The following is a 27,914-nucleotide window of genomic DNA, read 5'->3' as shown; positions in this document are numbered from 1 at the left end:
CTCTCAGGTCACCTTCGAAGATACGCGAATCATCGCTTTTCCATCACGTGATGCTAAGTCACACCTGGCGGTGAAGCAGCCGGCTGATTACACCCGATTTTGATTACAACGTTATTCAGAAGTACAGAGCGTTAGGTTTTGCTAATGCCACATTTGTACATTAGGTGGCAGTGGTGAGACACCAAATCATAGCTCTCATATCTGAAGCTTTGCCGGTTTGCTTTTCATGTTGTCGTCAACGAGAGCCCGCAACACCATTTTGTACCACAGGGTGGTGTCACGAGTCAATATGAAGTTTGTTCTCAAGTAGTTCAGAGATGGAGAACAACACTATGGCAGAAGGAACCGTAAATTATGGCAATGTAATTGACAGTCCTATGATAAAAAAAAAAAGGGCAAATGAGGAGATCAGTATCACATTATAACACTAATGTGGATGTTAGGTTTTATGTTATAATGGGATATTCCCAAAATGTAGAGTAAATTATATTCATGTTTGAAATGTTCATGTGATAGCACAGTTTATATATGTACTTAAGGAGGCTAACAATAGCTTGATATTGTGCTACACCATTCTCACAACCTTTTAAAGATGCATTGGGATAACGCTTCTTGATTCAATGTGAAACGTTGCAAAATGATTGAATGATGCATTTTTTTTGGTAACAAGCGATGTTCTCAAGTATAATGTGCTGGTATACTTTGTTTTCTTGAAGAAATTCTGATAATGCTTTCCAATATAGTACGAAAGAATGGTAGTAAAGGTTATGGCAATGGTAGAATAGTATTAAAATGTGACACCAATCCACTTTTGTCCATTATCACAGTTTAATCTGCCAAAAAACTGCCGGTAACTCACCAGCACCATCTAGTGTGTGGCAGTGGGATTACACAAGTCTGAAACACTGTACCTTTAAATTGAACATTTAAATCAGCAAAGGCTATAAATTGGAAAAGTTATGACTTTGATTGGCATTTCACCTTAATAAATGCGAGTTGTACGAATAAAACCCTGTGGAAAGTAACTAAAATCTTAAAAAGTCTTAGTTGGCTTTATAAATAAAGTCTGACATTCTTTAAAAAAAAAAAGAATGTGTTGGGTTCAAATCTTTGGATCATTTAAATACAATCGTCGGACCAGAAGCGCTCTCCGACGCCACCTTGTCCGAAAGATTATCGATGCCAGGTAAGGATTTCAGAGGCAGCCCCCATTTGGAGTTGAAATGTGCGGAATCAAAGGCTCTCCAACAGGTCGCGCCACTAACATTCAAGCAGACCTTTGGGGTTGTGTCTACTCAAAGACGTTTCCGGAGCTTCATGGAGTCTGAGAGGCAGAAGAGGTGGAGGAAAGCCAAGGGAAAAAAAGCCAAGTTGTGGCCGAGGGACATCTTTGGTGCCACAATAAGTCAATGCCAAAAGGTACAGTGTGACCAGGGTGAAGGAGTCGACCCTCCAAGCTCACTTGGACCTCCCTTTTAAAAACCCTGAGATAAAAACAACAAAGACATCTGGGGGTTCGGACACACTGGATTCAAAGTCCACGTACAAACACAATCGTCACGTACTCACACTATATATTGGTGAGCGTCTGTTTTTTTTCCGGCACAACAACAACAACAACAACAAAAAGTTCAGCTGTGCTTTCTTTCCAACTAGCATTGTCTGTATTTGGTAACTCGAGCTCAGCAAGAGTTCAAAATGTGCTGCAGCCGGGCATAGTGCACTGGGGGATACTGACGTCAGGAGAGGTGCTGATCCTCTTCCGGAGCTCCAGAATCGGCCGCAGAAACGGTGAAATCCGTGTTTTGGAGTAAAGAGAAATCTACCCGGGTCCTCCCAACTCGGGGGTTGACCCGGTCAAACGTGGCGGCCGGTCAGAAAGTACAGGGGTCGGTCCTCGCTGCAGTTGGCCGTCTGGAACTCGTCGCGCAGGCGGAACTGCCACTCGTCCTCCAGCTCCAGCCGGACGATGGTCTGACGCAGGGAGCTTCGGTCCTGGCAGATCACGCACAGGGTGGCGCCTGTGGAAACAATGGATTCAACTCTGATGAGTACGACATCAGGTCCCCTGAAATCAACATATTTTAACATATTGACCCCTCCGGCCACAGGATTGTCCCAAAGGGGACAGCAGCATCTCTAAATATCGTTTCTATTGGCGTCCCAACCTTTTTTTTTTGGTACCGTGACCACAAACGCATTAACGATTACTCTTGACCGCTCACCTTTGAGGAAGCAGAATTTCTTGAGGAGTCCAGAGACGACGAAGGAGTCGCAGAGGTACAGCAGCAGGCCGCTGAACACCAGCCCCTCGTGGTTCAGGTTGGTGGAGTGTGGACGAGAGTTGATGTAGCACAAAGAAATCTGTCACAGAGGAAAACGACACCACTAAGTTTAGCACGTCCTCCGGGTTGGAAGGTAGCTGAGGAGACCGCCATGTCGCGCGGGGCATTTCAAACATAAGACCAAAAACCGGCCTGCAGTCCAACAGCCCTGGTGTCGAGGCAGTTTTATGGGTTTTTGTTATCTCTGAAGCACCCGCGCTCTGCCGTACAGTAAATGCACTGTGTGCATTAACATTCTGCACGTTTGCAGGTTAGAATGTCCTCAGCCCAAACAGATGGTAGAAATCATGCAACATGCTGAAGTGTGAAACGTCTGCAAGATTCCCCTGGTGGAGTCTGCGTTAGACGTCATGGGAACAAAAGTGCTGCTACCCGGAGAGAAGTTTGACACACTCATTTGTTCAGTAGTTGTCTCTCCAGCCTAAACCTCCAGGAACGTGGCATCGCTCTGCCGCAGCGTGCCGGGAGCGCTTACCTCCGGGCTGAGGTTGAGGTAGCTGTCGATGGAGAGAACAGGGTTGTTTCTGTTCTGAACAGCCTTCGGAAACAGTCGGTGGCTGCAGCTCTGCAGGAATCTCTCCAGTAGGAACTGGGCCGGGGCGTCCAGCAGGGTCTGCTTGCTGTCTGGAGCGCAAACGTACTGCGACGGGCTGATTGACGCAGAGGTTTCGATTTCCTGCAGAGGAAAGTCAAGCAGCTTCGCATAAGGTCTTTCACGAAGAGGGAAGCTGGTGGAATGAAGGACGAGGTTTTGCCACGAGCATGTACGACCCAACCCACTCACCACGAGTTTGGGCTTCACCAGGAACTCTTTGTTTCCTCCAACTGGAATGTGTTTCTTCATCAGGTAGAAGTTGTTGAAGCGACACAGCAGCAGCCCGCTGCTGTTCACCCTCAGGTTGAAATCCACTTCGTCGCAGTCGTACCTGCACCGGAAAAGTGTCAAGCAAGGACGACCCCGTACGCTTTTCCTCGACTGCTGTCCACAACTCACCGGTTCAGGTCGTACTGGACGTTCTGCGTCAGGTCCACGTTGAGCATGACGAAGTCGTGGAGGTGACACCGGCTGAAGGGGCTGCTGGGAGGCCTACGGGCGAGGCCGCTGCTCCACTTGCGTGTGCCGCACATTGCGTACAGCGAGATCTTGGGCGTGTTCTCCAAGTGCTGCAGCACCGTTTTCAGAGAGACGTCGGTTAGAGTCAAGCTCCCATCCGACGTGTCGCTGTGAAGTCAAAACAAGAGCCCCATTAGTTTTCAAAGTAGTCTCTGTAGTACTATTCAACAACCCTTTTTTTTTATTTTATAAAAGCAAGGTAGAAGTCAGAATGTGTGGACAGAGTTAATTCAGAGACCAGTTTTACTAGATGGTTGAAATCAATAAAGCTTAAGATTTCTCTTAAATTCTTCTTTGAACTCAAGCCTGTCATCTATTTGAGACCTCACTTTATTTGTTGAAGTGCCGAGCTTCACCCTGACAGACCAGAAACAAGATGTTTACATCTTTAAAACGCTCTGATGAAGAGCTGCTACCTTCCGTCTGTGGCCTGGTGGGCGTTCCAGAGCACGCAGGAGTCGTCCATCATGACGATGAAAGGCCATACGTCTTGCCTCTTGATGCCTTGCTCCTCCAGTCGGTTCCTCTCCAGCTCCAGGTTATGATACGACAGCTCTTTGATCATGAAGCGGGCGGCGCCTTGAACAGACGGGAGGGGATTTGTCAATTTGTCATTCAGGCCGATAAAACCATCATGACGAAAACACAGTCAAAGGAGGTGATCAGCAGCGCCGATCACATGTGAGGCACAAAACGACACTATGAAGGTGACAGGTGAGCCATAGCATCTTAGAAAAGGTCAACAATTGCCATCTTTAAGCTACTGTGTGTACACAGTCTGTGTCCAATGGTGTGGGCGGACACATTAATCAAAGGGGTCATGGTGAGAAATTGAGCTTTGTGACACCGAGATGGACCACACACCTGATTGGTTGATCTACAAGTCAGATTGTCATACTGAAGCTGCTTTTTTTTTTTAAAGCTATGTCATGGTGCAATCTCAAGTGTGTAGACTATATACTGTATGTGTTTGCAGCATCATAAAAAAAAAAAGTCTATATTAATTTGAACAGCAAGATGTTGTTTGCAGACACGGGGGAGCTGTTTGGTTTGAATTGCACACTAATGAGCAGGTAACAGGAAACATGCCCCTCAAATTCCCTTAACAGCGTGCAAACCGGCTGCTCACCGACTCCGCTGTTGTTGAACATGGCTGGCAGGACGAGCAGGATGTGGTTGGGCCAGTACTTTCTGTAGAGGGGCATCTCGAACTGTTTGACCACCAGGACGTGCAGATGGCTGGCGCCCTCCATGGCGTGGTGCAGGTTGAGCAGGCCGTGCTCCTGGCGTCCAGTAGTCGGGGTGAAGATGGGGCTCTTGGGGAGGTCGGGATCCTGCAGACAAGGTGACGGGAACTGAGCACCGAGACCCGCGGTGTGAACGGAGCCTTAAATAGACCTGTAGTGGAAACTGACCTTGCTGGACACCAGAGGCAGACGCATGCTCTCCAGGTGGCTGCCCTGCTGGCTGAACACAAAGTGCTGCTCCTTCGCTTTGGGAATGACGAACTGGAGCTGGACCTCCTCCCCCAGCATGGACGAGCAGAAGGTGAAAGCGTGGAAGGTGCACTCTGAGAGCTGCAAAGGCACGCGACAACAACATCCATTATTGGCCCCGGCGATGACAATGGGCGGCGGCGAATCCTCTCTGATTCTCACCTGTGTGGCGGGGCCTGCCTCACAGTAGTGGTGACACTGCTCACAGTGATGAAATGCATTGTGGGAGGCGAACCGACTCAGTCGTATGGACTTGGTCACCCGTTTGGTTCGGGGCTGGCGCGCGTCATGGTGTTTAGAATCTGCAGGGATGTATGTTTAAGTAAAAAAAAAAAAAAAAAAAAAAAATGCTGTACAGTGACATTCTTCACTTCAGATAGTGGGGGTGTTGAGCGAAACAAATACATAAAACATAAAAACAACATCTCAAATGTACTGAAAATTTCCATTTTGACTGATATAGATAAATAAGCAATAAACCCTCCGAATTAAAAAATGTGGACAAATCCATGTTTTCCTTTGTTTTTAGACTTTCAAGTCTCTCAATTTCAAGTCTTTTGAAGCACTTTGCTGTTATCAGATTGAAACTAAGAAGTACAAGGAGAGCAGATCTCTGGGTACGAAATCTAGACCATGATTTGGACTTACACTCGAAATTGAATCACTTCTTTCTTTGAATTGTATCTGTTTGTTTTCCAAACAAACTTGTAAATCCTGTCCTGTCAATTAATGGTTTAGAAATAAAGTTCTGAAATAATTCTGAACTTAAGGTTGTGTTGTGTGTTTCCATGTTTGAGCTGACCTCTGAAGCTCCTGCTCACGTCGTCGCAGTAAACCGGGCTGGCCTCCCTGAACTTGGGGTCTCTGGGGTTGGAGTCAAAGGTCAGCTTTCGAAACTCCTCCACGTCCGGCCACTGCGTCTTTACCGGAGCCGTCACCTCGGAGTTCTCTGCAAAACACGGGAAACCAGACGATCACCCTCAGGGAAATACCCAGAACGGGTTTGAATCGGGGGGGGGGTGTTCTGTCGTTATCCTGACCTTCCTCCTCCCGATCCTCTTCCTCCTCGTCCTCGTCGTACACGTCCACCTCCAGCAGCCTGATCAGCATCCGGAAGAGGATCCGCAGGAACTGCAGGTAGGCGCCGGTCTTCCCCACCTGCGGGGGTCCGCAGAGGAGCAGGCGCCGCGGGTGAGGCGCCGCCAGGGTCTCGTAGTCGGCGTGATGCTGCCTGGCGGTGGTCCACTGGCGGTAGTACGCGCTCTGCTCCGCACCCTGCAGGCTGGGGGTGACGAGGGGCCTCAGCGGGCTGCTCCACGCCAAGTCTGCGTGCGGCAGCAGCGAGGAGGAGCTCAGCTGGCTCCCCGACTCCCCCGCCAGCAGGTCGTACGCCGCCCGCGACATGATGACGGTCCGCGGGGACACGCGGGCGTGCTTGTGCTCCCGGCTGCACTGCGTGGACTGGCTGGGCCTCTGGGTGGAGGAGGAGGAGGACGACGAGGGCGAGGACAGGGAGGAGGACGAGTACAGGGATGGGGGGGCGTTGGGGGGCTTGGAGGGGTTGGGGGGGAGCTGGCTCTCCGCCGAGTCGCACTCCTGCTTGAATCCCTGCGTCGCCGTCCCAACGTCCGACGTGGTGGGAGCTTCAGGCTGAGAGGCGGAGGCGGAGGTGGAGGTGGAGGTGGAGGGCTTCTGGAAGGAGTCGATGACGTCCGAGGAGCTGACGCCGTTCTCCGCCAAAGAGCCTGAGTGGACCGAGAACGAAACACAGGAAGTAGAATGTCAAGAAGATTGCTCTTCAATCACTGGAATGCAGACGGAGACATTTGGAGTGCTTCTTAGACTCACCGGAGGTCCTGGTCGCCACGCTGCCGTTGCTCTGCGGTCTTTCTATCTCGTCTGCGTCGTTCAGGCCGGCGGCGGCCTTCTCGCCGTCCGACTCCCGGAGCGTCTCCACCTTCTTGGGCTCCTGGATCACACTGCGGGACACGTAGGTGCAGGCCAGCCCCACCTCCTGCTCCAGGGCGGTGCGGGTCAGGTAGCTGGAGTCGATCAGTCGCAGGTCGCTGTACTTTAACGACCTGAAGGGAGGCAGGCGTCAAGACCGAGATCAACCCTTCAACGGATCATCTCATCAAATCCCAAAGTTTTAAAAAATTTACTTTATTTTGCTACAATGCAAACATCTCTACATCAGAAAGCTCCTCGAGGGGAATGAGCTGCACCACAGTTTCATGAAAGAATCTGAAGCAAGCAGTGAGATTACCTGGGGAAAGTCTCTCCGAGGGGGTCTTTCCCCGTGAGGATGACGATGCAGGAGAGCCCCTCCAGATCCTCGTACGTGTGAGGAACCCAGTCTTCGTTCTCACAGCCTCTCCAGGCCTGCAGCACAGAGATCACATCATACTCACGTTGGACCAAGACATTAACAAGAAACTAAATAAAAACGTCTTTTTTTTAAAAACTTTACCGATTATGTTTTGAGTTATTTTTATTTGTTTCAGTGTTATTTTTAAATTTTTAACCAAGAAACAGTATGCAGCATGGTGTAGTATGGTGCAGTATGGTGTAGTATGGTGCAGTATGGTGCAGTATGGTGCAGTATGGTGCAGTACGGTGCAGTACGGTGCAGTACGGTGCAGTATGGTGTAGTATTGTGCAGTATGGTGCAGTACGGTGCAGTACGGTGCAGTATGGTGTAGTATGGTGCAGTATGGTGCAGTACGGTGCAGTACGGTGCAGTATGGTGCAGTACGGTGCAGTATGGTGCAGTATGGTGTAGTATTGTGCAGTATGGTGCAGTATGGTGTAGTATGGTGCAGTACGGTGCAGTATGGTGTAGTATGGTGCAGTATGGTGTAGTATGTTGCAGTGTTGCGCAGCATGGTGCAGTATAGTAAAGCGTGATGTTGCAACTTCTTTCTCTCAAGCACTAGTCAGTCTACTGCATAATTAATCATATATCATGTTTTAATTATTCTATTTATTCTTCAATCTGATCCAGTGAGTTTTAAAGTGTGAAAGAAGGTAAGATCGGGGTCAGGAGGGTGTCACGAACAAGCATGTTTCCTTTTAGTTTCTTGAGGGAAACAGAGAGCACCATTTAAATGATTTAAACACAGTAGTATTTAACCAGCACAACAGTTTGTTCATTCACTATGGTGGCCACTCAAAGTGGCCTTATAGAAGGGTGATTGTAGGATCTCAGCCTCTAATCTGTTTCTACTCTCGTCCAAAAGTAAAGAAATACTTTCTGACTCAGAGTGACCGACAGTAGTCAAGATGATTTTATTCCTAACGTCCAGTCTGTCTTCTCTTTGGGTCAGTCTTGTCAATGCCACAGTTACTGTGTACTATATTTCTTTTAAGGGAAGGATGGTGCTTCTTCACATGAATATTCAACCACCCCGTGGAAGCAAAGGGCCTCCTGTGGTTTTTTTGTGTGCCGCTCACCCTGAGGAGGCTGGTGAAGTTCTTGGGCAGGCTGAGCTCGGAGGCGGGGCTTCCCAGCAGCACGGCGAAGCACAGCTGCAGGCCCAGTTTGTCTCGGACATCCTCCAGCCGCTCGCGGGCCAGCATGGCCAGCTGCAGCGAGGGGACGCGCACCAGCAGCATGTGCCCGCGGCCCTGCGAGCCCTCCCGGCCGGGCGCGTTGATCAGATCCTCCACCATGGCCAGGGTCTCCGGGGTGATGTGGTCCCTCAGGGACGGGGACGAGGTCAGGGCCATCATGGCCTCGGTGTACTGCTGGATCAGCAGGTAGCTGCGGATCACCATGCTGTGCAGGTGGGGGTGCCTGGAGGAGGGGGGGTGGGGATACATGTTTGTGTCTGGACTTTAAACAACCCCGCAGACCCCGTTTGAACTCGGTGCTCACCTCTCCAGCAGAGTGTGCACCATCTTCTCGAAGGCGTCGTCACAGCGCAGGATGGGGCTGGCCACGCCCCACTGCAGGGAGCTGCTGTAGTCCCTCAGCCCGAAGTACACCAGCTCCTGAGGAGACTGCTCCCCCTGCTGGAGAACACGCACAACAGACGGGACTTTACACTCCAGGTGCACGACTGGAACGAGGCAACTTAAAGCTGCATCACTGCAGTGTGAACCTCTGCTTGCATCGCCTGGACCATGTAGCAAGCAGTAAGATCAGAAAAACAGTAATAAAGCGATTTATGTAGCATTGTAACAACAATACATATTGTCTATTATCATTATGACAACTTTGCCATCAACTATGCTCATTTTGGATCATGTTACTGCACAGAAACTGCAATAAACCAAGTTATTGTCAAAAAAGACTAAATGCTTTGATTATTATAAGATTATTGGCTCTAGTTTTTACACTGTCAAGGGATGTTAAATGCTACCTCAATAGCAGTATAGTTTTATGTATAGAAAATATAGAAAAACAAAATTTTACAATATTAATACACTGACCGCAAGCTACAACATTATCGGTTTTATTCAATCTAAAATTGCTCAAATTATTACGTCATTGGTAGATATTATATTATTGGCTGTGATTTGTGCCTCTCAGCTGGTTCTCCTCATCTTTGTCTCAATACACAGGATTATATAATTAATAATGGCGGTTATCATTCACATATGATGCAATCTTAAGCTAGATAGAAGAAATATTTTAGAATTATATTCCATGTTCACATAATGCAAAGATCTACGCGAGTGTAAATATACTTTTGATGTTTCTGAGGACCAAAAAGCAGGTTTTCTGAGGTGTAATGTCAGTGTGAGTCCAGTAGGTGGAGCAGCTCCACCACACACTGCGTGCCGCAGTAGAGTCATTCTGAACCAAAATAGAAAATGCTTCTCCGCAATGTTTTGTCTTCTTTAGACTCCTGAAGGCGCTATTTGGTTTGATGATGTCCAGAAATGATCTGAAATGGTCTTTGTCTTCTTCGTCTGAATCTCATGACTGTCATTACAAATCTCTTTATCCTATCTCTAGAAAAACTTATAATCGTTGTATTACAAGAGAGAAACAAATGGGATTTGATCAAGGTAGTATTTACTAAAAAACAGTCTAACCATGTAAATCTTTAAATAAACAATGAAGGAAGATAATAACTGAGCAGTGTTGAAAGTTCAGACCGGCTTTTTTTCTTGAGCCACAAAACACATTAAACCTAAAAATAGGAGAATGTCTTGTTTTTACCAGAACTGTTGAAAGTTCATCGTGAATAATTCACTGTTTAGCCATTTTTAGTTGTGTTTCTATTCAAAGATATTTAGGAATGTACACCATTTTTATCCATTAGGCCTGCATTGTTTCAGTTGCGTTTTTAGCCATTTTTGTAGTCGTTGCTGTTTCGATCAGGGTGTTGAAGTTCAGCACAATTTAATATAAAATAGTGCCAAACTAACTTTAAAATTTTAAACCACGTTTAGACCCCTATTTTAGACATTTTCATCCAATAAAATAATTTGCCATTTGAGTTGCCAGTTTCTCTCCACCTATCAAGCAAATAGGTTCTATGCTTTTTTAGGATTTATTCATCACCGTGAGATACAAGTGAAATGCTGTGAAACCAAATTAAATCATGATCAAACGCTTTATTTCTATAGAACTTTATGATAGTTGCAGGTCTTCGCAGGTCTGCCGCAGCCGACAGTCAGGAGATGTTGTCAGGATTGCTCGTGGGGCTGGAGGCGCACTCACCAGGCTCTCGCTGGGCGGCCAGTGGACTTCGTTGTGCACACTGATGCGCGACTGGCGGCTCTGCAGCGTGTACGGGAAGCAGCTGACCTGCAGCACCAGCAGGTTCATGGCCTCCAGGACCTCCTGGCAGTTCACCACCCGGTCAGCCAGACCTTGCAGCTCCCCGTGGCACACAGAGCCCGACAGCGCACTGAGGAGGGCAAAGAGTTTAAAGATATTTGCAGCAGCTCAAATCTCGAAAATGTGAAAAACAGGGAAGGCTTCTAATTAACGCTTTCAGCAGCGTGAACAACAATTTGTCTTTATGTAACCGGGGGATGGGGCCTCTTATCGCTTTGACCCAAGAATAGCGAAAAACAGACTTGTGTCGTCTGGTCTAAATTCAGCCATTACTTCAGTCAAGGTTTGAGATTATCTGGCAGCTGTTGTGAACACAGAGCCTAAACACGACGTCTTCTAACACAACAACACCTGGTGGCGATTACGGGCCGGACTCCCTCGCCGCTCACCTCGTGAGGTCGACGTGCGAGTTGTCATGGATGAGCACGAACAGCGTGTAGGGGTTCTGCTTGACTTTCCTCATGAAGGCCTCCATCTTGGCGTGGATGTCCGTGTCCAGACGCGCCACGTACTTATCCGACTTCTGATGGGCCGTGGCGGCGTCCTCGTTCCCCAGATCCAGGAGGACCCCTGAAGAGAGGGCATGGCGGTGAGCGGAGGTAGGACAGGGACGCCGCGGCGTCTGTGTGTGTGTGTGTGTGTGTGTGTACGTCCGTCTACCTGATTGTCGGATGCGTTGAGCCGTCTGGTGCACCAGCACGTGAGAGGGCGGGACCAGAACCAGGAAGTCCACCTTGCAGAAGCGCCCCAGGTCCAGGTTCTGGGTCCCCGAGTCGGCGATGGAGCACACCTGAGAGAGGAGGCTTCGAGCCACGTTGAGCTGGGCCGGGTGGATCTGGAAGACCTTAGCGAGGACCTCTGCAGTGGAAAACACGGACCATACCACTCTCAATGTACAGGAAAAAAATGCGGCGTATAAAATCTGTAACAGTGACTGAAGCCCCGTTTATATGATACATCGTTTTTATGCTCGTGTGTTGGAAAAGTTCCATGTTTACACAGCAATGCTTTGAAAATGATAATAACAATATAATAATAATTGTCCATCAATTCACGCGTGTGCAGAAGAACAATTTCCGACAGCCGTGGCACGTTTCCAAATAGGTGTGGTTTTTCCTCCATTTACACAGAGATGGGAGCGTTTTCAGTGGTTCTGACCACCGTTGTTGTGTAAACAGACACTCAAAACACGACGAAAGCTGCAAACATTTTTGTATAAACGAGGTCTGATAGAGCTCGATATGTAACAACGACCCAAATTGTTATAAAGTAAAACGTAATAAAACCAGAAACGTAATAACTGGTTGATAATAGAACAAAAGTCCTGAGCCCAAAATGTTAATTAAAAAAAAAAAAAAAAAAAAGTCTATACTGAGTTTTAAAGTCGTAACAAATTGAAGCAATAAAATTCTACATCTCCTTTTTTGAAATGTCTTCAGAAATAAGAGTTTAATTGGGTTTACTCTGAAGGAATATCCACGTCAGTCTGTTTGAGAGGCCTTTCACCTGAAAAAACAAAGTCCGTTCTGCAAACGAACAGAGGAGTCAGGGGGTCCAGCGAGCCGGCTCGGCGGAGGGGGGGGGGGGGGCAGTCTAACCTGTGTCTGAGGGTTGTGACATGCTGGCAGCCTCCTGCGAGTGGATGTGGTCAGTGACATCGACCTGGAAGGGCTGGATGACCTGTCCTTTCCGCCTGCGCTGGTACCGCATCAGCTGCTTGTCCAGATTGTCCCCTGGAAAAATCACCGGGCCGCCGTCGTCAGGCAGAGACACAGAGACAAGCAGTGGCAGCAGCTGAGCACGGAGCGGATCTCAACGTGCCTCGCTTTAAATCTCAAACTTGGTTATTACACTTCAGATCTGTGTCGGAGTGGGATTCGATCTTGGCGAGATGAAAAGTAATGTTCAAATTGAACGTAACGTTCGGATTTCATTCGTATGTGAACAAAGTTTGAGATGGCAGCAGTCCACTCCTGCGGTGCCTCAGCTCTTCTTTTAAAGAAATAATATAGCACAATGTGTTCAGACATTGTAGTCTATTCACATCCTGACGCTTTACATTTTCAAAGTTAAATGGAATCATATCATGATCTGCCATGTACTCGGAGCGAGATCACAGCGTCTCTGGGTGAATGAGGCCACATTGGCCCCAGGCAGTGTTTTGTTCCAGCAGAGTGACTACCTGCCAGCATAGTATTCCATTTCACTCTATTTCTGTATCATTACAATTGGATTCATGATGAGACTGTAGTCATTTGTTTATTTTCTTTTGTGAGAATGTAGATATTTTATCATGTATACTTTGGGTCGCAACAGAGAAAAACTTTAAAGTTCAAATTTAAAGGTTATTACGTCACCATTTTACCGGTGCAACCAACTCAAGATGACATTGCACTGAATGTGGACTTAAACTGATACGTGTTTGACTCGCCTGCTTCAAGTAGTTCCAATAGCAGCAGTTTAGAACCCAGACTGTTATTACGAAGCCATTCTGGTATATACTGGCAGAATATATCCCTGAAATTATCAAGCTTAAATAAACAAGCTTTTTTTCAACATTCATGGATCCTTTTCAGATGCAAAAGTCAATCATAATCTGGTGTATTAATGCACATTAATACCATCACAGACTTGACCACAGCCCGGTCACATATTTGATTGAAGCTGATCCGAGTCTTTTGGGTTGAAATTGGTTTATTTTTATATATTTTAAGTGGATTTGCACCTGGACTCGTTTACGGGGCAATGCTGATAGGAAGTCGTACTTAATCTGATATTATGCGTCGTCTCACAGGAACCTATGATGCGCATTGGTGGCACTTCACCAATCTTGATTTTATAGCTGACGGGTTGTTGGAGCCGAAGCTTTTCAGTTTATTTCATGGTTCAAATTGAGTCACTGATGTTTGTTGTTTCAGCACGCTGGATTATCCCTCCATAGCAGCATTCAGATCCCTTTTGAAGCACAGTCACTGTGTGTGTTGATGCCAGTTTAGCTCCAGTACGTCATTCCCTTCAGAAGAGCAGAAAAACACAGTGTACCTACCCAGAGAGGTGGTTTTGAAGTGAGATGCCAAAACAGTGACTTTCCCTGTGATCAGCTCGTAGCTGATCTCCTTCAGGAACTCGTTGGTTGTCAGCATGCCTTCAGCTAAAGCCCGAGCTTGGTATTTTCCTGCATCGGACAGGGAGGTTCAGATCATTACTCTCAACGCGGCACATATTTGGCACACTTTGACCAGAGATACGTTCATCAGAGTGCACCACCCACCCAAAACCAGCACACAGAACTCGTTGCCGCTCATTTTGGAGGCACATATGATGAGCACGTAGGTGGGCAGGCACTGCTGGTGCTGAAGACCCTCGCTGAGAGAGCGCAGCGAGTCGAAGATGCCCTCGCCCAGCGTGTTGTGGGTGACCACCACTTGCACGCTGCCCCCGGAGACGCTGGCCTCCAGGCGGGCCAGCCAGGGCAGCTGGGAGGGGGTGATGGCAGGACCGCCGGGGCAGCACAGCATGGCCTTCAGAACTATCTGCTCCAGCTCCTCCCTCAAGGGTATCTGCTCCGAACCTGCAGGAGACACCAAAACCTCAAACGCTCTTCCAAATAAACAGAGCAGATAAGTTCCGCTCTTGTCACGGAGACCATACACATGTTTGTTTAGTTGTTTTTTTTTGTTTCTTTTCCAGGGAGGGCTCTGTGTTTGAACTGCCTCACGGTCATCCACCCCCACTATTACGATAACAACACGCGACATCTCCATGGAAACACAAGCGGTGGCGCGGCGGCCCGCTCACCCAGACGTGCGAGATACTGCAGCGTGAGCAGGATCATGGTCTCCACGCTCAGTAGCTGGGTGCCGCTCAGGCCTAAACTCTCCAGAGTCTTGTCGGTCAGCTGGCCGCTCTTGTAGCAGCTGACCAGCAGAGGGCTCACCACGATGTCGCCCACGTTTCCGTAGAAATACGGTAAAGTGCCATGCCCTAAAAAGGACAGAGGGAGAGGTTAGTATTACGTTCACTTTTGAATGGACACTTTTTTCTTTATTGTGGCGAAGCCTACATGACGTAAATGTCGATATAATAACCACAATCTCAACATAATGTGAAACTTATTGTTGCGTTATGTGAAACTTGAATGCTTATTTCTGCTATCGTGTGCAAAGTAAGCTACTTTCTAACGCTACAAGTGAGCTGCCTTCCACAATAAACTGTTAAATAACAATACAGTGAAGGGAGCCGACAAAACTTGTGAATGTCCAAGATTGTAAAAGAAGAGAGTGAGGCGATCGTACCGATGAGGATGACGGGACGGATGCCAGCGGAGGCGAGCAGGTTGTCGGGGACGATGACCGTCTCCCCGGGGGTGACGGGCTGAGGCTGGATGACGCCCCCCGCTGGTGGCTGAGGAGACGACACCAACACGGACCCTGCAGGGATCAGTCAGTCAGTAATGTAAACATGTAAACAGAAGGGATAAGGTATTTGTCTTCTGCCATCCAATTAAAAAGCAAACAAGACAAAAAAACAACAACATTTGTGCACTGCTGTGTCCGTCTCCATGGAGATGCCGGGTGAATCATCCCTAACAACCATCAGGCATGGAGGCGGGGGGGGGGGGGGGGGGGGGGGGGGGGGGTAAACAATGTGTGGCGATGGAGGAAACCCACACCAAGACACAAACCTGGCGAGCACACGATGGGACGGATGGCGGGCACGGGGACGGCGGTGGGGGGGACGGGCACCAGAGAGCTGGGGTGCCAGCTCCGGTGACGCTTCTTCGGAGGCCCCGAGTTCATCACTGAGGACACTGATGACGACACACACACACACACATAATACACCATCACGATGGGAGGACAAGAAAAGATAAGAAAAGCGTGTGCTGCCTGTCGGAGGACACTCTTACCCGGGCTGTCTCCCAACTCTGCAGAGCGAAACCCCGGAGCCTGAGGTCCTAAGGCCATGTGAGACGGGCTCAGTAACGGAGGACAGCCGTCAACAACCAGGCCGTTCGCTGGTCCGTTCACTCTGAGAGCCATGGGCACTGAAACACACACACACACACACGGTTACATTTTACAGGTGATCGCAATTCAGATTTGTCATCTCTCGCATGTGAATGTCTGTCTAATAACCATTCTTAGGGTTCAAAGCTGTTCTCTATGTTTGGTTTTAATACATAAAAACCACACCCACTAGTGGCCCTACATGAAAATCCAGTATTTCCAGTATGACGTTGGCCTACATTTTCAAAAATGAGCATTCATTTTACACATAAAACCACACGTGGCTTTAAAAGGTATATTCAATTGAGTTTGCATTCAAATTTCCCACATTACGTGGAACGACATGCAAACAATCGCTTGATTCGACTCAGATACTTCAGTTTCTCTCAACAAATTACCACCGCTGTTGCTCGGCCGGCTGCTGTGTCATTCCTTACCGACTGATCAGATTAGGGATGAATAAAACCATTTCCACGATAAATGACGGCGTGTCTCTACTACGGCCGATCGATCCCGCGCTGCATGTGATTGAATATTTTCCTAACTCGGAGCGTCTGCAATACACTAAACTATCGACTGTTACGCGTAGCCTCTGTTTGTCAATATGGCAACCTTGTAAAGAAGCTAATGGATGGCGAGGCCTTAAAAAGTCATTACAGCCATTCTTCTTCGGGTATTGATCGCTCCGTGTGTGTGTGTGTGTGTGTGTGTGCGTGCGTGCATGCGTGTGTATGGTATCAGAGGGTAATCTTAGCTGCATGGTCAGCTGCCTCCATCAGAATCATGCGCACACAAAAAAATCAACGGTAGCTAAGCAACCTCATCCAGCATTGGGTCAAGGCCGTTTAAGTGTCACTTGTGAAACTGCGGAGTTGCAGCTCATTTCTCTTCTGCCGGGAGCCGGTTTCAAAAAGCGACAATCTCAGTGCCTCGGAGCCACGTTGTTGTCGAAAAAAAACAAAAACAAAAAAAAAAGCCCTTCACCTATTGGTAGAGTCTTGTTTCCGGGGTTGGAGGCCAGAGGTTTGAGGAAGCTGGAGTCTCTGCTGAGGTCCTGACTCCCGAAGAAGACGCCGGACGCCTGCGTCGACCTGGTGGGTGGAGAATCTGAAAGGTGGGAAAATTCCCCCCCCCCCCACAAAAAAAAACTATTTTAGCTTTCTTAAATCCTGTCTGTTGAAGTGTTAAAAGCTTTTCTTTTCATTCTGCAGGATTTGTTTTCACACAGTTAGTTTGAAAGGTAATGAGTCGTAGCATGGTTATTCTCAGCAGTGAGTTTTATTGAAAAAATAAGTTATTGGTGGGTTTTTAAAAAGTTGAATTTTGTCCTATAGGCTAGTTTTGGCCCCCAGGCCTTATGTTTGACATCCACGGCCCAATAAACAATGTGAGGTCAGTAGCACAAGGATTGGACTGTGTTTTTCTGGGGAAATTTTAATGGTTTATTGGTCTTTTTTTTTTTTTTTTAATCAGAGAAAGATTTGACAGAAAAACTTCTCATAAGAGAGAAACAATCTGTTTCATCTGATTCCGGTTAATTGGTTTGTATCGACTTTAATAAATCCAATATTCACGTCTCTTCTCATCATGAATCTGTGCAAAAACAGCTGAACGGTCGCGGCTCAAGTATCGGTCCATACTCATACATCACCGAGAGAGACAACCAGTCGCTATGGCAACAGCATAAGACATGAGCTGAGCCCTCTGCGGTGGGATAAATAAAGTGTTTTCCTCTAGCTAGATTTACTGCAGCTGTACAATCCATCTGACATTCAAAAAGAAGAGTTTGGGAACAAACTTCTTTCCTCTGAGGGAGAGATAGCATCTGAAATGACATTAAATGAGATAGCATCTTAAATAGGTCAGGTCAGACTAATGGCACCAGAATGAACTATAAATAACTCCATAATTACCTTTTTTTGTCTAAATACAAATGTATTTATTTTTCTTATTATAGTCATTTTCTTCTGCCGGATTGTCAATGTGTGTAGTCAAAAACCATATCAATTTGTGTGTAAAATTTGGCAATAGTGTGCTGTGACTTTTGTTGTATGCAAAAATCCCCCCGCCCCCCCAAAAAAAAAAAACAGAAGAAAAATTTCTCAGTCAAAGCGGATGGGGTTTTGGTAAAAAAAAAAAAAGAAGGGGAAATATGTCCAGAAAAAGCACATCAGAATGTGTGTAAAATTCAGGAATAGTGTGCTGTGGCTTTTATTAACCATTCGGCAAACCGCTTCAGGAAATAAATTTTAAAAAAATCGCAAAAATAACTTTGAAAGCATTGCAGGCGGGACTGGTCGGCTGTGAGCGGCAGGAACATAAATATGGGCTGACTTTCACTGGGTGTATTGAAAGAGGCAGGTGAGAGTGTGCGAGGGGGAGTCACCTGAGAGGGAGAAGGGTGAGGAGCTGTGTCCGCTGGCGCCTCCGTTCTCCTTGCTGTTCAGGGAGGAGAAGGAGCTGGGTTTGGAGGTGGACGCGCTGCTGGAGAACGGCCGGGTTTTACCGTCTGGCGACGCCGACAGACGAGAGAGAGAGAGAGAGAGCAAGGTAAACTCGACACGCCAGCACACGGGAGAGGAAACGAGGGAAGTTCTCAGCCTCACCTTTCCAGCAGATGAGGGGTCCTTTGCACAGAGCACCCTGAGGATTCTTCACCAGGTAGTATTTTAAGTGCTTCTGCTTCTTGGGCTGGGTGGATAACTTCAGGTTGATGTGGTTGGAGAACTCGGTGAAGTATCTGAAACCCTTCTCACCGCAGCCCACACAGTTTCCTGAAAAACCTGCGCCAGAATAAGCAGAGCTCTGTTCAAACGGCGGGGATCTTTAGAGGAGGGAAGGGACGGCGAGCAGCTGCCGCCCTCCGCCGGAACACACTGACCTAAAAGTGCATTCTTCCCGTTGTCGTCAGGCAAAAAGCGGCGGTCCACGGCGCACACCAGGATGTGCTCGGGGACGCTCGGGGACTTGGCACCGACCAGCTCGAAGCCCGCAGGGACCTCGAGGCTCTCTGTTGCTATGGAGACCAGACGCAGGTCCTTTCCGGCCTGACAAAACCCTGGGCGAAGACGAAGGCGGAAGAGGAAAGAAAAAAAAAGGATTCAAACAGTAATAAACACCAGTTTAACAAACTTCAAAAATATTTACATTTTAATCAGTAAATGAGATTTTTTTTCCCTCCAATCAAGCAGCATTTTGTGGACAGAATAGAAGCAGATATATTCTCTCTCAATATTGTTGTGGATTACGAACCAATGAAGAACAAAAAACAAAACAAAAAAACTTTTCAATGAGTTTGTAACCTCGGGAATCCTCTGATAAACCATCTCCCACTCAGTGTGTCAGACTGATGCGTTTGAATGAATGAATGAATGAATGAATGAATGATTTATTTCGGTTACAGTTTCAGTATAAGTGCAGTTGATGAATTTTTGTGCAGTTCATGGTACAAGTTCACACACCTGTGATTGTTCACTGTTTCCACAATATACTTGTATATTTGCATATATACATGTAACCGAAATGGGTATAGACTGAAGCCAAGGCTTATTTGAGCCTATCCCTTAAAAACCCGTCCGGCTACCCCAGACACCAGTGATGCAAAAAATATAATCAAATTTTAAAAAAGCAACTGGAGAAAGAATTTTTTTTTAATAATAATAATAATAAACATAGCAGTCGTAATACGGGAGAAAAAATTAATATGGAACATAACATTTGAATGCAGAACGTTTCCCGGAGGATCGGTCGTCGTACCATCCAGCGTGCAGCAGCCGTCCGGGGCGGGCGCCTGCAGGTAGGGGAGCGGCGGGCTGCTGCTGTCCAGGTCGTCCTCCTCCTCCAGCTCCTCCACGTCGTTGGAGGGGTGGCCGTTGGTGAGCTCGTGTCCCGGGTGCTCGGCGCCGTGGAGCGCCACCTCAGTCTTCGGCTTCACGTCTGCCAGAAACCATCGCAAATGAGTTAACCAGAGTTCAAACCCGGCGTTAAGTTTTAATTGGATTTCAAACACTAGCGTTTTCAAGAGACGGCATGGTGGCACAGTGGTTAGCACTGCCGCCACACAGCCGGAGGGCTTTGAGATCAAAATCAGCCAGGTGACGAATCTTTTCGACAAGTTTGAAGTTTCATGTTCCCATTAAGATGGTTGATAATAGAAAATACTAACACAAGGTTATTTGTCTTACTTGTCCACTTCTTTCCTCAGTATTTAACTTTACTAGTTTGATCTCAACCTGTCTCGAGTCTAAGCATAAACCCGGAGTTGTAGTTGACCCACCTTCCATGTTGCCGGGGTAGGAGTCGGGCTCCAGGTAGAGCTGGGTGAAGATGGGCTGAGGGTCTCCGCTGGTGGAGCGCAGCGACGCCTCAATGGAGTTATGGAGAGCCTCCTCGAATCGAGCAGACTTCAGCTGACCGGCGTAGGAATTCCCCATTTTCTGCTGGAGGGAAGAAAAGAAAAGGAAAACAACTCAGTGTCACGAAGAAGCAGATTTATTATTATCCTTCATTATCTTCATATATTAAAGTGGACAGGCTGTGCCTAATAGATTTGGTTTCATACGATACCATTCCTGGAATTACCCATTAAAAATGTTAATCTGTTTACATTGGCTTGATGCGTCTGGTTTAGTCTGGGACCCTGGTTCGATTCCAAGATTCCCAGTTTTCCGGAAGAAAAGCCATCCGACGTAACAGTGCGGGTTGTTTTAGTTTACTGGATGTAATGTAATGTGCTGATATAAAAAGGGAGCAGCCGACGAAACATTACTATACTGGATTCAGATTTATGACCAAACACTGAGTCACACTGCGATAACGTGAACAGACCGTCCTCGTGGTGACATGGGTGTGTTTTACCGGGGTATAAACATGCAGTAAAGTGGTTTATTCCTACTTCAGGACGGATCCAGGCCTCATGTTTCAAGTGAAAACATGGTCGGCCATGTTGTTTGTATTTGTGATGAAACCACACACACGCGCTATAACCAAACACTATGAAGTTGGACTGCCATTACGTTTGAATTTAAAAGTTGCATTTCCCACGTTTGCATGGAGACGGAGTTTTGAAAAAGTTGTGTTTTCCATGTCGTGGAAACAGACAGCCAAGACGCAACGAAGGTTATTCTTATAGCACTTTCCGTACGAATGCTTTACCCAATAAAACTGTATGACAGTAAAAAGTAACATCAGAAGACAAAAGAAAAACATACAGATTAGAATGGAATAAAAAAACAAATTAAGGAGTGAAATACTAAAAGACAAATATATAAATGAAAATACAAATAACTACAAAAATATCAGAACAAGGAGTGTTGGATGGAATAAAACTATATACATGAAACATATTGAAATCTATGTGAATCTCATTAATATACAAAAACGTGTAAGATATTAATATTGTGTAAATAAAGTGTGATTAAAACTGAAGTGTTGTGCTGCCCTCAGATCATGTGGTTGTTTGAGAGGTAACTGAAGGAAGCCTCAGGTTCACAGACTGCTGATAAAACAAAGTCAGTGGGACTGTTCATAGATTTATAAGCTCATAAAATAAATTCCAAAGCTGATTTGCTGCCACATCCCAAGTAGATTTTTAATCATCTGAAGAGAAGACTTGAGTCTGTCATTGCTACTGAGTAAACACACATTATAGTTAACATTTAAACCATTTTATCAGTTTTTTTCACCCCATCTTTTCACAGAGAAGCTTGTTACAACTTCTCAATCTGTAGATACAATTACACGAGAGTAATTTGACCCATTTCTAACAAAATGAGCTGTGACCGTACATATTTAATACAGGTGAGGTATTCTTTCAGTGCCACTTTTTGCAGAATAGCAAATGTTTTTCCAGACACTGCGTCAGTGAATTGAAGTAATATTAATATAAGGCTCATTTTAATGTTTGGTTTTAGTACGAAAGTTGGTGCAATAATCAACGTGTGGAAATTCAACACACAGTTTAATCGTTTTAAAATGTTTCCGACTTGTCAAAATAAAACAACAAATGTAAGAGATTTTTTTTCTCGGCTCTATTTACACGACGTTTTTCATAAAAACATGTGTTTTTCAGTGTTTTCCTTTAAGAAATTTGTTTATATTTTTAAAACACCCAAAATGCTACGAAGGTTTTTCGTTTTCAAATAGTGTATAAAAGGAACCTTAATGTTGCATGGCGAGTTATGCCCGCTTTGAATGGACTGATATAAAAAAATGATGAGCAGAACTTTTTGTGACAGTTAACACAACATGTTGGAGAACATTAAGATTATCAGATTAAATCTGTTTTTAAAGCGGCGTATATTTTCTCTCATATCAACTAATTCCTCCAGGTAAACGCTGTAATGCAAATGTTTTTAGATTGTTGCTGATGGCTGTTGGAGCAGCCTGATAGTCAATGAGATGTGTGATATTAAGTCTATGTTTTCAGATTTGCTCCTCTCTTTAACAGTGGTCTTTCTCTTGTCCCTAATTTACACCGATTTGTTGCTTTCCTTGATTTTTGTTCTTCTGTTAAACAGCTGTATGCTGGGTTATTTAATTATAATAATTATATAATAGACTTAAATCGCAATAAATTGAATGTACAATGTGAAATAACAATAAACCCACAATGTTTTGTAAAAAGGTTGGAAATAAAAAGCTGAATTCATTTTTGCTTGGTACACATTTTCATAATAAAATATGTGTATATATACAAACTTATTTCTGAAACGTTCAAATAAATTCTATTCTTTTTCTTTCTATTAAATTTCAAGAAAAAAAACATTCATGCTTGAAAAAGACCCAAAGACCCCCAGTTAATTTTTTTTTTCTCCACTTGATGCTCGGTAACGCCCCCCAGAGGAGGGAAATCCCCACATTTGCTGATAGCGAAAAAATGTGAGAGCAGTAAACACACATGTTGACTTTGGTAAACGTCTGTTGCGTTAATATAATCATACAAATGTTTGGTTTACACACACACACACACACACACACACACACACACACACACACACACACACACACACACACACACACACACACACACACACACACACACACACACACACACACACACACACACACACACACACACACACACACACACACACACACACACACACACACACACACACTTTGTCTAAGTCAGTCATAACATAAGGGCCAAGGCCAGTCACTCTTTCAACACCTCCCTCTCTCCCTCCCTCCTCTCTCTATTACTTTCCTCTCTCTATTGCCCCAATCACTTCCTCTCTCTTGATCGCCCCCATCTCCATCACCCCTTCCTCTCTCTCCATCACCCCCTCAGCACCCCCGCCGTTCATTCTGGGACAACTGCTGATGTCGGCCTGCGCTCTGGTGGCAGGTGGCAGCTAGATTGGGGGGGGGGGGGGGGGTCAGTGGTTGAGGGTTAAAGCATGTGGTCTCAATGAAGAGTTAAAAAAAAAAAAAAAAAAAAAAGCATCTCTGTTTGACGGCTGATGTCTACATTCATTCCTCAGAGAAGAGACACACTTCCACTCCCTTTCCATCAGCCTGGACGCCACATCTGTGTTCAAAGCCCAGCCGGCGCTGGCGAAAACAAAGGCGGAGAGCGGGCCGCTCTCTCCCGACGCCGGCTTGGCCTCAAACGCCGCTCCGCCATTTGTCCTTGGACGACTTGCTGACCGGTGTTGTTGTCAACGCGACTGCAGCCGGGTTAAAGGCCTCAGCTGTGTGGGAACCGCCCCGGCTCACAGCTGCCAACGTGACGTGTCAGATATGCGGCGACCGCATGTCTTCTCCACAGTTAACCTTATGTAAGTGACATGAAGTGAAGTTTTAGAATGATTCAACCGACTGCACGCTCGCCTTTTCTTTACGCAACTCCACACGCCAACATTAGAGTTCACTGATAAAAACACGGAGGGAAAAAAATTAATAAATAAGGCTATTTCCGCAAATGTTGAAGAAAGCAAATCCATTGAGACAAATGGCAAAGTTAAAGTTAAACCATATTATGGATGGAATATTTAATTTATAACTTTAGATTTAGCCTTTTAGAAAATAATTTAGGAAGAAGCCAAACCAACAAGCACATGGATCTGCAACGCCAGGACAAAAAGAGCCGATCCAACGATTTCTCACCGAATTGGTGTGAAATGTAGCTGCATATTTCCTCATGGTTAAAGCAATTTTAGCTATTCGAGCAAAATTTTCAGGTTATTTTTTTCTAATCCCAATTAGCGGGTTTGTGCTTTGCCAATTCAAAATGATAGAATTTCAGAGTAAAAACAAAGACGCGAACAATTCAAAGCCCCAATCATATCATCGCAATACTGTTGCATCATGTTTTTGCTAGCAAAGTACTCTTTTCTGGATCACGGATTTCCCAGACAGACAGTTTTAATCTTTAATTTTGTACTAGATCGCTGCTGAAGCTGCTGAAGCTGCTGAAGCTGCTGCTTTTCTGCCTCACAGGGCTCCGTTTGCCCCCCCCCCCCTGCCTGGACAGGTTCCAGGCCCCCCCCCCCCCCCCCCGTGTTTACTTAACAACCTTCCTGGATGAAGAATCTGACCAACGCAGACAAAAGACAAGATTAACAGCGCCTGACTTTGCTGTCACAGAGATAAGCAGCTTAGGAGAACCAAGCTACAGTATTTCTCGGTTAACTAATGGGAGGAAAAGTGGCTGCGGAGGGAAACAAAGAGCGCCCCGGGGCATCTGTATGGCGCGGCTGCCCGTTCCTGTGGGTGGAGGAAAAAAGAGGCTCCGGAGGCCTCCGACAGGGCGCAACGCATCCGTCATCAGGCAGACGGTGACCTCTTATCACCCGCGCAACTAAAAACAAAGCGCGGCCGTGGCTAGAGGTCAGCTAACGGATGTTTCTCAGGTGTGGCTCAGGTGAGGTCGGGCGAAGCGTTTCAGGCCAGCGTGACAAATGGTTGAATGTAATGAAATGACACCGCGAGGAAGAAACAGTTTAGCCTTCAAACACGAGTGAGGTTTAAAAAAAAAAAAAAAAGGAGGGGGGGTGTTTGTGTCGGTCTGTTAGCTCCTGGGTGGCATCAACAGATTGCATGAATGTGACCCCCCCCCACCGGGTCAGAATAAGCTGGTGGCTAGAAAGATATGAGAAGCACAGCGGCTGGATCTCAATTCTTGACAAGACACGTCAGTGCTCCGGTTACAATTTGGCGACTTACATTGTTGAACCGTTCCCAGGCGTGAAGGGACTTGTTGACCACTGCTACATACTGGGTCGCTACCACGCGGCGGAAACTTTGAGCCAAGACATGTCACTCTGTGGCTTCAACACCTGGGAAGACGGGGACAGAAAAAAAAAAAAAACCTCTCGTTAGCTTCGCGCGCATCAGTGTGAGCAGGATGAATCTGTCACGAGTTTATCGAAGTACCCTCCCGGTCCAGGCAGTCGTTTTCTATGAAATTCGGTTCCCTGAACCGATTCGGGAATACCTGCTTGGATTTACTTGGTTCGGATAAGTTACCAAATCACTTGATATGATTAATAACTTTCAAGTTAGATTCTGGCTATTTGCTTAGCCACCATAATTATTGGAATAACCCAATTTTGAGATCTTTCTGTGCCAAAACTATCAGATCTGATTTTCAAACTATAATGACCAACATGCTGTTAATATTGAGAACCGTCTTCGTCTTTAGACTTTTATTGTTTTCCTTCCTTTACTGAAACAATTCAACCCCTAATGTACAAATAATGAACGACTCTCTGTTGTACTGCCACCTATGGTATTTATAAACAAATAAAATAAAATAAGAATAAATATGTGAAATGTCTAAAATTGTTTCTACACTTTATGGGGAAAAATGCATAGCGCCTCAAAATCTGTAAATTAGTTACAATTTAAATGGTTGTATTTGCAAAAGCCACTAAAAATGGCAAAAGTTTTTTTTAACTGAACTCAAACATCAGTAAAATGTCTACAAGTCCAAATTGGAGTTGTGAAACTATGACTGCAATCTAAGATGCAGTTTTTGTACATAAGCACACACAACTTTGTGATCTTCAGTTTAAATGTTTTGACCCGAGACAAATTTTATGGTATGGAAAGTTAACAAAAAAAAAAAGTTTCCTTGGGGAAATAAAGGCTCCAGGCCCTGACAGTAATGTTTACATTAGTGGGTATTTATGTTGGTTGGGAGCTTTAATCTGCTGTTGGAATTTGCAAGGATATTCGCTCATATCCAAACATCTCTTCATGTGACACGCAGCTCAAGGCTGCTTCACTGAACCGTTGAAGTTGTGATAAAACAGAAGCAAAGTCCCCCTCGCCTGGAAAACACACAGAGGGCCAAACCATCCCGTCGCTCTGTCTGCACCGCGCGGCTGATCTGGGGTCCAAGTCCTCCGGACAGCCAGTGTACATAAGAACAGTTCAACCCTCCCTGATCAGAGGAGACTCGCACTGTGAATCATTAGCAGAGAGCTAAAAAAAACCAATGCTGGGGGGGGTTAAATCCAACAATTATTTCAGCTGGACTTAAATAAATTAGGTTGTGTGGATACTACTTCAGCCTATACACAATACTTCATTATATTGAGTTCTGACCACCACTCTCCCCCCTCACAGCCGCTTTTCCTCCTCCAATATCTGGAGCGAGGCTCTTCCAGGCCGCTAATTAGCCAGAGAGCAAGAGGCCTGAAATATTTTGATGGTTATCTGGTGGCGGAGGGGAGACGACACAGAAGGAGAGGCAGATGGCTCTGGAGATGAAGATGAAGGAGCCATAAATCTAGACGGCAATGCAAGCCGAGCCCGAGGTGCTTAATGAGGTCCTGTTTTTCCAGCAATTGGGGGGGGGTAGTTTGGTTTGGCTCTGAATGGGAACTTCACCTCATTGGAGGTGAAGATTAAAGACAAGTCATGCAAGTGCTGCAATTTCACTGAATACTGCATGATCTCACCGATTCAATAGAAAAAAAATGAAAAGATTCTGAGTGAAGAACACGCCGAGTTGTGTTATCAATTAAAAAAAAAAAAAGTTATTTACTGTAGATGCAATAAAAAAAAAAAACTGTCTGAAGGTCCAGAACTGATTAAAATCACCACATTTCTCAACCTCAAATAAGAAAATATCTCGAAATAGTCTAAAATATGTCTTGAAAAAGAATAAGAATTTATATTTTCTCTCACCGTTATAACCTTATAAAAGTGACCATACATATTAATTTGTGCTATAAGCTGTTCAATTCAGCAAGAAAGTATTTTACATTAAATCAGATTTACCCCAAATTAACATCTGTGCCATCTGTGATAATGATTGAATTAACCAGGGGTTTCTAACATGAGGCAGGCGGGACTAAACTCACTATCAGGAGGGTCCATTTCCTCACAAAGTGTGAACATTTTAAGTGTCCAGTGAATAAATCTGCTGTTTGCAATAGTTAACTGAAGATTTAACGTTTTAAAGCACAATGCACTCTGTTAGATAGAAAAATACTAAACTACAGAGCAGATTCCCTGTATTTTCCACCAGGAAATATTGTTAAAATGGTCTTTTTTAACTTGGACTGGAATCATTTTTCTTGACAATCTTCATTTGTTTCAAAATGTACCCGTTTCCTCTTTACATTAAAACAAAAAGAAACTTGTAGACGTTGAAAACACATGAATTTATTGGTAAATAAATGAGCTAAAAATGACAAGCTTGAGTTGAGCAGTAAATGAAAACCTGCACCAAAATCAGCTTTGGTTTTATATTTCGGATCTTTCAAACACTCATTTTCTCGAAGGAAATAAACCTGGAAGAGAAATGAATTTGTTAGTTCCCAAAAATGTTTAATCAAGTCTAATTTAAATGCTTTTGGGTGTTGATGTATTGATCAGATCTGCAGCAGCCTTGCGTTTGCTGCATATTTCCTTCTTTGAGTGAGATAATGAGAGATTTGGAGCAGGCCTCCCTTTGTTTCTGCGTAATTACATTACAGGTTTTACAATAGAGGGGCAGAGGCAGGATTTTGGGCTAATCTGCCACCTGAGGCTTGGTCACATTGTCATTCAGCAGATGCTTCATATCAAAGTCAAATCAGCCAGAAAAAGTGGAGTTCTTTTGACTTCTGGATAAACCTGTCATGTTTGCTATGAAGCAATCCAACTTAACCCAGCAGCTTTTCAGCTCAATTTGCAATTTTGACCAAAAAAACAAATAAC

General features: G+C 45.6%; 1 protein-coding gene across 1 annotated transcript; it reads right to left on the bottom strand.

The window, feature by feature from the left end:
- Nucleotides 1-1,857: 1,857 nt before the first annotated feature.
- On the bottom strand, nucleotides 1,858-25,010 carry greb1l (GREB1 like retinoic acid receptor coactivator; the record flags this gene model as incomplete). The annotated part of the gene is made up of 32 exons (XM_080504121.1): nucleotides 24,927-25,010; nucleotides 20,035-20,197; nucleotides 19,515-19,694; nucleotides 18,640-18,816; nucleotides 18,365-18,541; nucleotides 18,145-18,267; nucleotides 16,743-16,865; nucleotides 15,659-15,796; nucleotides 15,434-15,559; nucleotides 15,045-15,179; nucleotides 14,548-14,733; nucleotides 14,021-14,320; nucleotides 13,796-13,924; nucleotides 12,348-12,482; nucleotides 11,410-11,607; nucleotides 11,139-11,319; nucleotides 10,630-10,819; nucleotides 8,833-8,969; nucleotides 8,409-8,751; nucleotides 7,222-7,337; nucleotides 6,804-7,036; nucleotides 5,996-6,700; nucleotides 5,777-5,904; nucleotides 5,118-5,231; nucleotides 4,875-5,036; nucleotides 4,589-4,793; nucleotides 3,876-4,038; nucleotides 3,340-3,567; nucleotides 3,130-3,271; nucleotides 2,821-3,021; nucleotides 2,226-2,364; nucleotides 1,858-2,021 (listed from the first exon to the last, which is right to left on the bottom strand). The coding sequence occupies exons 2-32, from the start codon at nucleotides 20,189-20,191 to the stop codon at nucleotides 1,858-1,860; spliced, it is 5,835 nt and encodes a 1,944-aa protein (XP_080360247.1). The 5' UTR covers nucleotides 20,192-20,197; nucleotides 24,927-25,010.
- Nucleotides 25,011-27,914: the final 2,904 nt, after the last annotated feature.

Source organism: Blennius ocellaris, assembly GCF_963422515.1.
Source record: "Blennius ocellaris genome assembly, chromosome: 10".
Lineage (NCBI taxonomy): Eukaryota > Metazoa > Chordata > Actinopteri > Blenniiformes > Blenniidae > Blennius > Blennius ocellaris.
The sequence above is the reverse complement of the archived record's forward strand: the minus strand, read 5'-3'. Positions and strand labels throughout refer to the sequence as shown.